This window comes from Carlito syrichta, unplaced genomic scaffold, assembly GCF_000164805.1.
Source record: "Carlito syrichta isolate Samal-C Ts95f unplaced genomic scaffold, Tarsius_syrichta-2.0.1 Scaffold303979, whole genome shotgun sequence".
NCBI lineage: Eukaryota > Metazoa > Chordata > Mammalia > Primates > Tarsiidae > Carlito > Carlito syrichta.
In genome coordinates, this window is record NW_007248075.1 from 707,531 (window position 1) to 720,009 (window position 12,479).

Below are 12,479 nucleotides of genomic sequence, written 5' to 3' on the forward strand. Positions count from 1 at the left end.
GGCCCAACTCTTTTTCCTACACCTGCCTCTGGACATCTCCTAATTACTCATTTGAGAAAACGCTGGATAAAAATATCAACCCTGAAAACGTGTGTGTTCCAAGGAAGAAGGCCAACCATGTCCAAGGAAATGTTCAGTCTTGTTTGATCTAAGGAAAATAGTTCCCAAATTCCATACACAGACAGATGCTTAGAAGAGGCCAAAATGCTTTTGGATGAGTTCAAAATAAACACACCCTCCTAAGTTATCTCCTTTATCCTTCTGGAGAAAATTAGAAGGGTCAGTGAAATTCCGTGGAATGATCATGTGAAGATAGCAAAATTAGCCTGCAGCATGCCCATAGCTTCCAGACAAGGCTTCCTGGCCCAGGGAGCAAGATCCAACACCCCATCTTCCGGAGCTGTTTATAACTTCAGGGACCACCGTCCGTTAACAAGCCTGTCCTGGGCCACAGAAAGCCAGATGGGAAGTAGCCACTGCGGGGAACAATGTAATTTTGATACAGGAAATAAAAGAACAGTACAGCTTTTCACTCTAGATATATGTTTCTTCTGTCTAAAGCCAGCAATTTTGGAAAATGAAGCTAAGAGTTTAAAAATAAGGGCTCTGTCAGGGAAAATAAAACAAGTCCCCCTACATCCATTAGGCTGCCTTTAATTGAAAACTGGAGAACAATCTAGCTAATTGGCAGGTACCTCTTTTATTACTGAGACTGCTTCCCCTTCTCTCCTGTGTAATCAAAAGGCTGCTGCTCTTTTATCAGCCAAGCTCAGGTATGAGATGGAAAAGCAGAAAAGTAACACTTAAAAAATTAATTGTATGTTGTCTGCTACATTTTCTCTTACAGAATGGGTTCGGCATGTACAAAAGTTAAGGTCTTTGAAACAGCAGCTCCAGGAGTGTATTTTTATACAGCACGGTGCTTAGGTAGAAGCTGTAATGTGCTAATTGCAGGCAAGTTCGTGTTGTTTGAAAGAACTTTCCCTTTTGCATTGGGGACCTATTTAATTTCAAATCTTGGCACTATGCTGACATAATATAGCTACTTTAATTTTAAAGATCAAGAAAGAGGAAATCTGAGCCTATTTTTTGCTAATTTGGAATAGGAAAAGTGGGGGGGATTGCGGATAAATCATTGAGTTAGCATTGCTGCCTGAATTTACGATATTAGAGTCTTACTGAGGAAAACATAACTTCCTTTTTCTTTTCCTTATACTTAAGGAATTTTGGTGGCTCTTATATTTATTAAATGTAGGTTTCTTTGCTGATTCCTGTTTTCCTCACTTTTCCTTATATATGGAATATCCGTATGTTCGGATGTTATTTTTTAATTACGGAAGTTGCATGTTCTCTAAAACAAAAAAGATTATGTTACATCCCTGCCTGCAAAGGCCTCCTGTTTTGAGGAAGAAAGAGACACAAAGCTCAATTATGGCAGTGTTATAGAGTGAGAGTTTATAAGAGCGTAGGCTGGTGATAGCAGCTCCTGGCCCCTCTTGGGGGTTGTATTCTGGGAGCATGAACAGGTCTGAACCAAAGGACAAGGTGGGGCAAAGACTTTGAAGTCATAGGGCGTGTGCACAGGCCTGGAGCAGAGAGAGAACATTCTGGGTCTGGGGGCCCGGGCAAGTTTGACTGGATAAGGGCATGGACGACTTTGAGGGGCAGGCAGGCTCTAACCCATTTTGTTGCAGCTCTCGGTGTTTAGGAGCTGATTTTTTTTTTTTTTTTTTGAGTCAGAGTCTCACTTTGTCACCCAGGCTGGAGCACAGTGGCACGCTCACGGTCACTGCAGCCTCGCCCTGCTGGGTCCAGGCGATCCTTCCGCTTCAGCCTTCCAAGGAGCTGGAACAACAGACGTACGCCATCACACCCAGCTAATTTTTTGATTAATTGTAGAGACGAGGTCTTGCCAAGTTGCCCAGCTGATCTCGAACCCACTGGCTCAGGCAATCCTCTTGCCTCTGCCTCCAAAAGTGCTGGGATGATAGGCGTGAGCCACCACGCCCGGCCTGGTGGAGGGCTGATGTTCTTAGCAGTATCTGGCCTCAGCCTGGACTCACCACGACTTTTCCATACAAGGGCAGAATCCATATTGAGAGCTGGCACTTAAGTGATTATTTTCTCAATAAACTCAGTGAGATATTTGCACTGTCACAGCAGTGTCTGTGGTAGAGAAACAGAAGGCTATGTCCAATAAATCCGTTATTCTCCAGTTGTCGGACTCTTGAAGACTTAAATGTGAATGCCTGAGTAGCTTCCCATTTTCTGTCCTCACATACTCTGTGATTTCTTCCTTGTTACTTCAGGTTCAGGATGTAACCATGGATAAGTGAGAAAGCTTCCAGTGAGAAAATCCCCAAATGGCCCTGAAAATTAGATAAGCTTGGCAAAAATACACCAAGTTGCAGAAAAGCATTTAGGTCTTTAACAGCATACAGCAGTACAAGTGCATCATAATTATCGGGGTCTGTGAAAGGCCCTTGAATTGTTTGATATGCAGTGTTGCCATGGTGATGTACATTGCCATCAACCCGCATGTTATGATAGAGCTGAGACCTGACTTTGTGGGTGGGGAAATGGTACATACCGGACTTCGAAGAGAGGCTTTAAAATGTATGCTCTTCCGCAAAGAGTTTAAGTACATTCGAGCGTGTTTCGGCTTTCTCTCCTTCTGCTCACCTTTTTTCCCCCTTTTTAGTATAGAGGAGAACCTTTCATTCGGGTCCAGATGAGATTTAGTAATTAATGTGCAAAACAGCTGGGGTCTGCTAACTCCTGAGCTGAAGCAGAGGAGCTATTTTGGGGCATTTTTCTCAGCAAAATAATTGAGAGTTTAAAACTGAAAAATCATTGGCTTCTTGCCCTGTTATATTTAGAGTAATCCTTGATAATAAATCGGTAACTATGGGTTTCACCGAGGAAGGGCACAAAATAACTGACCCAAGTAATTTACAAAACAGATGTCTTCAGTTGGTTTAAAGTAAATTCTCAAGACCAGATTTAAAGAAAGCATGTGGCGCCCAGTGAAATCTTCCATTTTAGAGATTTTTTTTTTCTTCCTGTCATACAATTCTTCTTCCTACCACATCTGAACTCTAAAACTCTTGAGAAGAGGTAAAGTCACCCTGATGATATCATATTCATAATATTTAACCCACTGCACACAGGAATTCTTTGGATAGCCAATTAACTACCCAACCCCATATTCTTTTTTTTGGTAGTTGGAGTCTCACTCTGTTGCCCAGCCTGGAGTGCAGTGGCACGCTCACGGCCACCCCAGCGTTGACCTGCTGGGCTCCGGCGATCCATCTGCCTCAGCCTTCCAAGTTATAGGAACTATAGGCACGCGCTAGCATGCTTAGTTAATTTTTGATTTATTGTAGCAACGAGGTCTCACCAAGTTGCCCTGGCTGGTCTCGAACCTGTGGGCTCAGACAATCCACTCGCCTTGGCCTCCCAAAGTGCTGGGATGATGGGCTGAACCACTGAGCCTGGCCCCATATTCTTTACTTGCTTTTTTACTTACCCTTTATTTTGGTGGCTCCCAAGTGGTGGTCAGAGACACGTAGGGGGTCTATGAATGAGCTTTTGGGCATCTTTAAAAATTGTACCTAGGTATGTGTGCTGTGTGGGAGGAAATGTCATCCAATTTTGAAGACTTTTTGTGTTCTACTGGATCCTGCCATTCCCCCTGGCCCCCAAATCCCTTATCCACACAGGAAATAAAGCCCAGTAGTAAAATACAAAATACCTCCTGAAAGGTTTTCCTTTCTGGCTCTTGCTGAGGTGGTGGAAGTTTTCAGAGGCATCCCAATGGAATCCCAGGAGGAGTAAGTGTGAATGTGGTGGACTACTTAATTCTGTCTCATCTCCTGTCTTTAAACTAGTCTTAAGGTCACCCAGAGGAGAAGAGAGACTCTCCAAGACTTCCACGTCCTCATGAAGGAAAGAGGCCAAACACTTCTGCTTACAGATAGTATTCTAGAGCCAGGACAGGCTACATAATTTGCAGGCCCTTAATGCAGAGTGAAAATGCTCATATTTGTTCAAAATAGGATTTAGAATTTCAAGACAGCGAAGCAGTAAACCAAGCTCAAGTCTCTTCTAAATGCAGGCTCTTGTGGGACTGCACGGTTACCCTCTCATGAAGCTGACCCTACCCAGAGCAAACCTCTTTACCTTCTGAAAATAACCAGTTTAGCTAGTAGCATTGACCTGCCTTATGGAACTCTCGTCCTCAGAATTTTGTTTTGAGGTGATTTGCCACAAAACCTGATGGATGCCCTGCCTACCAGTTAGAATGGGGGATGGGGTGGGGTTATGATGATCAGACCAGTATGATACCTGGTTATTTTTAAAAATTATTTTATTCAAGGTCATGTTTTGGAATTAGAAAAAGACATTTTTTTGCGCCTAAATTAAAAGATGTTTCACCCAACTGTGTAATCTCTCCTGATTGTTGGTTTCCAGTTTATACGAACTAGTAGCATTTCTTCCCTTGGATCCTATTCCTCTAAAATAAAGCACTTTGTGAACTGAATGCATTGTCTCTGTGACCTTCTTGGGGCATCACAGGCTTTGGAAATTTAGACATTGATCTCTGGTGATGTGAGTTCAGGTTCTCAGTTAAGAACCTGGCCCACCTTTTTGCTGGTATTCCCAGGGGGTTTTAATTAATTGAGGATTAAAAGGATTGAGAGCTGTGGACCCTGGGTCTAAACGGGTTTGAACTCTCAGGGATTGAGCTCTCACCTGACAAAGTCCAGGAAAATGGTGTAATCGTACTCTTCCGGACAGATTAGTTTGCACCAAAATGATGTTTTTGCTAAATCTGTAATCACTGCTTTCTTTAGAACCATCTCTCTAGGCATCTCTTCAGAATCTGGGATTGCCTTTCTGATGTGGGTAAGATGAAGTGTGCGGAGGAAGCTTCTGGACCGAGGGAGCTGAAAGGCGGCAGGCTTTTGAAATACAAGGTCAGGCTCCAAGTAAAAGGCCAGAAGAGATACCTTCCATGTTAGCAGGCAAGAGGTGCCGTGGACTGACGGACTTACAGAAGCCATGCCTGTAAAAGTCAGAGCTTTGCACATCTACCCTGATGTCATTCATTCATCTTTACCAAATCCCCCTCACTGGGACCATGTCCTGGCAGGGATGTATTTACTCATGATTTTAACAAAAATAAACAACTCTGAGCCTCTATCCCTTGGGACCACTCGACTTTCTTGTTTGAAGTATGAATTTTGGGCTGGGTGTTTTTTTTTTTTTTTTCTTTTTTGTGGACCAGAGTTTGGTCCTCTCCCTGACTTGACGTTTCAGTCTTCTCTTCGATAGATTCATGCCCACCCTCCCCGCTTGAAGGAAACTCTCTGTCGCCAAAATAGTGGGCTGTTTTTCTACTTTCTCCCTCCCTCTCACCCATTGTCTTTGAGTGGGGTGAAAAGGTCTTCAATTTTCTCTTTCTCCCTCCAAATTTTGCTATTAATAACTTTTCAGACCTTGTCACGCTTAGACTTCCACTCACTCCAGAGGGTGTTTTTTGTTTGTTTAAGGCAACGTGTTTCCTGGCCTGAAAACCACGTTTCCCAGAGTAGCGGTGATGGGATTATTCCACTCTTACCTCCTACTGGCAACATCTTGATTTCTGGCTGGAGATGGAAATTATTGGCAGTTCTGCGCCAGCCTGGAGTCACACTGCACCGCACCAATCTGGCTGGGTGGGTACATGACTACCTGGGGCGGTCACCTGGTTACTTGTTGATTGTGATGGAGTTAGAATCTTTTCCTCTTCATGACCGAGGAAAGAATGACTAAGTAAACACTCCTCACTTTCTATCCTCTCTTTCACTCTGGAAGGAGAAATTACCCTTTTGAACTTTGCATGGGATAGAAATTAACTCTGTGGCGGTCCAGTTCATGTAGATTTGCTTCCCACACTGCTTTTTGAGAGTTTTCCCCTGACTCATTGTTTTTATGACTACATATGATACCAAATTACCTTTTTTTTTTTAACGAAAAGTGTTTGCTTAATGCTTTTCTTCAACCATTACGCATTCCACACATGTTAAGCCTGATGCTGATGGACCTTAAGCTAAAAAACAACTTCCATTCCAAGCACCACAGTATGAATTCTCACAAGCAACTGTATGATGAAATGTAAGTCAGTCAGCAGATTGCACTGTTATTTCAGAAAGCAAGGATTCTTGGGCTACATTCCTGCCCAGACCCAAGGCAGGCTCAGGGTACTCGATATGTGTGCCAGTACCCAGAGTTCAACATCTGCTATAGTATGTGCTAAATAAATGCGTGAGTAAGTCAATGACTCACAGCTTTCTGAACAATCTTGTCAGAATAGCATTTTGACCCTAGCCCTCTCTTACATAGAGGAGTGTGATGTCTCTCTAGTAAATGCTTGGTGTGGCTTTAAGTCACGTTGAATCACGTAGTGAGAAACTTATTTATTTTCTCTGAATTTCTGAAAGAGAAAGTCTTGAGTCAGTGCTAATATGTCTTTAACACCTACTCAGCTTCCCCTTTTTAGCAAGGAGTGAGAAGGCCTGGGGCTCCCAGCCTTCAGCAGACCCAGCATCCAGCTTGGGTGATGTGACATCTGATTATTATATTATTTGACTTTCTTTTCTTTATTTTATGAGGGTCCTCTAATCTTGACAGTTGGCACTGGTTTTCCAATTAAGCCAAAGGTTAACAGTTTCCATTCATTAAAAAAAAATTATTTTCTATTTGGAGTCTTGCTAGGTTGCCCAGGCTGACCTCAAACTCCTTGCCTCAAGCTGTCCTCCTGTCTTGTCTTCTGAAAATGCTGGGATTGCAAGCATGGGTCATTACTCCCAGCCAAAGCTTTCCATTTAAAATAATGTTAAACATAAAGGGAGGGGTCAACCTAAATTAAGATATTCACTAAGTAAAATTTAGATTTATGAGGGTATGCCTCCTCCCCCAATCCCCAAATACACACTGTGTCTTAAAACAGTGGTCTACAAGGGAGCCAGGTTTATGTAATAGTTCACAATATCAACTAAGGAAAGGAAGATTTGTATGATGTAAACTCTCTTTGGCTCAGAGGGCATTTCTGTTTACCCAACCCATGTATTAAAAATACCTCCCAACATATATTTTAGTCAGCAAGTATTCTACCCTGGTAGAAATTATTTACTGAAACTTAGACCTTCTCCTGAAATTCAGCCAAAATTCTGATTTGGAAAACCAAGAAGTCCTATTTAGTTTCTGCCATCATTGTTAACTGACCCACACCGAGTAGGTAATTAGTGACATATAAAGTTCTTTAATTCTCTCTTCTTTCATTAGAACATCATGAGATTGTTTTTCTCTCCTCCACAGCCACGCACTAAGAATTTGCTGAACTGAATATTTGGTTTTTAATAAATGGGGGAGGTCACCTTTTCCCTACCTCATTTTCTTCACACATGGGGAAAAGACTGTGTCTTCCATTGTGTCAGTGTTCCTTGGCAGGATAGCAATCGGCGTTTCTAGAAATTGAGTTTGTACATCTGGCAGCCAAAAAAAGCCTGTAGGTATTTTTTGAAGGAAAAGATATGTTTTGAGGTGACCACTCTGTACAGATTCTGTGAGGGTTTCGGAGTATTTGTAACCTGTTATTTTAGATGCTGGGCATGTTTGTAACTCCAGAGATACAAAAATAAACTGTGTTTTCTTGGAAAATGTGTGTGTCTGGGATATGGGACAGGAATTGTAACCTTAAACAAGATTTCCAGGCACTTACAGTTGAACCATGCCAGTAAAAATAGGCTTATTTAGACGTTAAAATCCTAGGGTGCCCATGTAAATATCCTAAACAATGTGTGCTACATAAGCTTTCTTTGCTAATGTGCTTTAGCGTTGAATGTTTTTACTTCTGGCTCCTGCAGTGTTAATGTACTCCAGGGGAAGTTGAACTCAGATGGTGAGTCTTATTTTCCATCCAACACATTTGATGGTGTGTTTCTTACGTTCAAGAGACTTGTTTCAAGTGTAGGTAGAAACCACATCACAAATGATAAGATACAACTCCTTGCTGTTAATACTCATAGCAACTTACAAGTTTTGGTTGGGCAATTAGAAGAGAAGAAAGGGAGCAGGTGTATCCGTCACCAATGACTTTTCACTCAGCTGCATATTCAACAGGCATCGCTCGATCATTTATCAAATTGTACATCCTCACAACTATGTGGTAGAAATGGAGAGGACAAAGAGAAAGCAGGGGATGCTTGTTCCTGGAGCCTGAGGTCTTCCTTATTTAATCAGTGTTTCATAAAAATCAGGATAAATTGCTTCTTTTGTCAAGATATAAGGCTCACAAAGTATAAAAAAAAACTCATCCAAGTAGTCAGTAAGTACATTTCAAAAATGTATTTAACTCAGTAATGAAGGGAACAGTGGGATGACAAAGCTGATTCAAAGGAGGATATAAGAAAAATATCTAGGTGAATGGAAGGAAAGAAAGAGAGAGAGAGAGAGAGAGAGAGAGAAAGACAGAGAGGGAAAAATATGCTGGAATAAGATTGTAAAGTTAGATACAAAATGGTTAATATCCTACACGGCAATAAAACAATAATCTTTGAGGTTATTATTCATCTGGGCAGAAATCCTTTGCGCCTACACTAGACAAAAATTATGTGTAATTTCCAAGTCTTCTACAGTCTTTACAGAGTCTGAGTTCAATCAATAGTAAATAAATAGTAAGTCAAACAAAGTTACATTTCCCGAGAGCTTAGGTGGGCTTGTCAGTCAATGCTGTAGTTCAGTACTGCCCAATAGAGCTTTCTGTAATGATGAAAATATTCTATATATGTGCTGTCTGATGTAGTTGCCACTGGCCAGACGTGGGTATTGAGCATTTGAAATGGGGCCAATGCCACTAAGGAACTGAATTTTTAGTTGTCTTTACTTTCCATTAATTTTGATTTAAATAACCACATGTGACTAATGGCTACCAGCTTGGACAATACAGCTGAAATATGCCATTAAATGGGCATTTTTCTGCCTTGTTTCCAATTGAGGATAATTTTTTTCCTAAACACTTTGTAAATTAAATTATATTTAAAATGCTGTGACAGGAGCTAATTGTGTAAAAGAACTTGGAAAAGACCTAATTTTTGCACGAAGCAAATCATTTTTTTTTTTCTTGTGTAAAAACACCCTTCAATATTGGGTTTCCCGACAGCGGGCTCACCAGAAATTATTCTGTCCTGCAAGGAGCCAGTTATGAAGCTAAGCCTGTCTGGAGGAAACCCAACTCTGCCTGATGTTTTCCAAGAGAATCTGCTTGGTATTAACTTTCCTTTTGCAAGATAATAACGATCATGTCTAGTTTTGATTAAAAGGGGCTTTTTGGATTGCAACAAAGGAAGAGCTATTGATATTTCATGAGGATTTTAAGGTTCAAATAAGTTAACTTTTCTGCTGCCACAATTCCGTTACTCAAAAAGAGCAATCGAATCTATGATAAGGTGGGCTTTGATTTCTCATGGAGCTCAGTTTTACGTAGTTTTCTCATCTTCTTGCTTGCTTGCAGGGCTTTTTCCGCAGAAGTATTCAGAAGAACATGATTTACACTTGTCACCGAGATAAGAACTGTGTTATTAATAAAGTCACCAGGAATCGATGTCAGTACTGTCGACTCCAGAAGTGCTTTGAAGTGGGAATGTCCAAAGAATGTAAGTGGAGTCTCAACATTTTTTCTGTTTGCCTTATCTCTAAATATGATTTGCTCAGATTCCAAAATCAAATCCTGAGGGACGTCACTGCGGGAATCAGACATGACACTAACGATATAGCGATACCTTGCCAAAGGTAGGTATATATAGTGATGACATGAACATGGTGGAGCGTTGGAGATTTTCAGATAAACCTTGAGTGACAGCTGGTGAGAAGGCAGGAGTTGGGTGTTGTGGATGGCAGATGTGCGTTCCAGAACAATTGCAAACTCACTGTGTATTCCAGTGCCATGAGTGACTCAAGCATATCGCACAGCCACTTGGTGACTCCGTTTCCTCATCTCTTCAATGGACAAGGATCTTTGCCTGTATCAGAGAGGATGAAATGAAATATAGGCATGGATGTAAACAGTAGTAATAATCTGCCCCCTTTTAGGGGTCAAAAATTAAATAACTTTTGTTGTGGAAAAAACATTTTGAAATTTAGGACACTGGCATTTTCTCAAATTTTCTCTTCCAACTCATCTCTTCCAAATGATAATCCATTTTATTCATGCAAAAGAGAATTTTTTAATAAATTAAAAATTGGCTAGTAATCCATAGCCATCTGATAATGGGGATTTGAAATATATATGCTTTAACAGAATATATCCACTACAAAAAACTAGATTATTTATATTCTCTCTTTGATAGATTTAAATGTACGGATAAGGCTGGGCACAATGTCTCTTGCCTACAATCCTAATCCCAGCACTTTGGGAGGCTGAGGCAGAAAGATCACTTGAGGTCAGGAGTTCAAGACCAGCCTGGGTAGCATAGTAAGAGCCTGTCTCTATTTAAAAAAACAAATGTAGGGAATAAGAAAGTGGCAGATGAAAGACTTGGCCTAAGGATGGGTGCTTTTCCAGTTGTTCCATCACTGGGGGATGTGAAGGCCCACTATGTGTGTGAGCCCTGGGCTAAGTGCCAAGTGGGGCCCATGGAGATGCTTGAGATATGGCTACTGCCCTCCAAGAACAGAAGACAGAAGAGCCGGCCACCCCAACCATGATTCGCCCATGGGGTTGGAAGAATTATGTTGTGACTCAAGGTCTCTTGGGTTTGGGAACTGGGAAGTGTGGTCCTGGGGAGAAGACATTGCTCAAGAGAACCCCAAATCTGAACAGGGCCCCAACTCCAAAGCCTATAATGGGTCCTTCTTCGCAAATATTCCAAAGTGACCTGGAGGCAGTGGTTTCACAGGCTTGACTGTGAAAGCAGAGAGAATGCCACTGTTCAGAGGGGACTCCGTGGGAAATTACGCCTCTGCCAGGTGCTGCCAGTCAGGTTGTGGCTGAGGTTTCTTGGAAACCCAACCAGCCATGGATCTCCCGTACCTTTACCTTCCCTCACTGTACTCAGATTTTAGTTTTCTTTTATACTCCTTGGGTGTCTACGCTTCAGGGAGAACTTCAGGGTTGAGATCAGCTCACTCGACTCAGTATGCCAGCTGTCATATTCTGTGTCCTGGCCACAGTCATCGTGTGCGTTGTGGGCCCATGGAACCGAGGCTGGTTCCGTGAGAGGGAATTCAAGACTCATGTATAGAATATTGGGACAGAATCGCCCTCCCCTCCAGTGCATGTGAGCAAGGAAGCACGTAGCCACAAGCACCCCTGGTAGCCCTCTTCCAACCCCCAGTCGTAGGACAAAGCAGGCACTGTGGATGGAAAACTGGAAAGACAGACAGAAGTCAGGGTCTTAATGGTGTCGTTGAATTGCTGAACCAGCCAACCTTGTGAAACCACTGCCCCCAGGTCATTTTGTTATACTTGCCAAGAAGTGCCCATTAAGGCCTTTGGAGCTGGGGTCCTGTTCTGATGTAGAGTCCTCATGAACGAGAAGGGATCAGGTCATCAGACAGGAAGCATCTTGCATGTACCATCCCTTCGGGGTGGGTCTGCTTCCTCTGGGCAGCTCTGTCTGCAGATGGGTCACTTGACCACATTTCATCCAGTTCTCTTTGATCCCTCCAAACTTTAGAGCTATTGAATTATGCAAGATCAATAAGTGTGACGATTCGGTTAACTCAGGCTCCCAACACTCGCACCGAGGAGAAAAGCCTGATGACCTGAAGTGGCCACGTTATTTATGTGAAACTCACGGAGTGATCACCTGATACTCCACCTCTGGTCGGACAGTGTCCTGCTGCATTTCTGTGGGAGAATTTCAGTTCAGGCTGAAATTATAAATGAGTAAGCCAGATGTGAACTTGGGGAAAATCAGTACTTTTGCATTATTTTGTGTGGGCCGGAGACCCATTTCCTGCTTACATTACTTAAAACCCATATCCTGCTGCTCTGTAAAAACTGGCAGCTTGGTTGGCAATTAAAAAAAATAATGTTTACACCCACAGGAAAACTCTGGCTTCAACCCTCAAGGAACGTATCACCTTAATTAGATTTAAAAATATAGAAATGGGAAGAAAATGGGATCATTACGTCCAAGTATACAAAAATAAATGTATTTTTCTTAGAAGGAAATGGAAGGGGAAGAAATAAACACTGGCAGGTAGGGATCGAGAATCTAATAGAATATTTTAAAAGTTGAAACAGAAGAAAGCCGGCCAATATAAGAATCAGTAACCAATTATACCCCAGTATACGCAACTGGAACAAACCCAAGAATAATAGATCCTCGTAGAATGTTGGAACTGAAAAGGGATCTTAGAGATTGATTTTCACTCACCTCCCTCCTGTGACATACAGGTACACTAGGACCCAGAAAGATGAAACGGTTTTC

General features: G+C 42.0%; 1 protein-coding gene across 5 annotated transcripts in view; it reads left to right on the forward strand.

Annotated features, from left to right (window-relative positions):
• Positions 1 to 12,479, forward strand: part of RARB (retinoic acid receptor beta) — a 434,621-nt gene that overhangs the window by 322,489 nt on the left and 99,653 nt on the right. For all 5 annotated transcript variants that reach the window (XM_008059241.2, XM_008059242.2, XM_021712978.1 and 2 more), the window contains one exon: positions 9,557 to 9,698. In XM_008059241.2, coding sequence (XP_008057432.1) covers positions 9,557 to 9,698 — 142 coding nt within the window. The remainder of the gene's footprint in view (positions 1 to 9,556; positions 9,699 to 12,479) is intronic.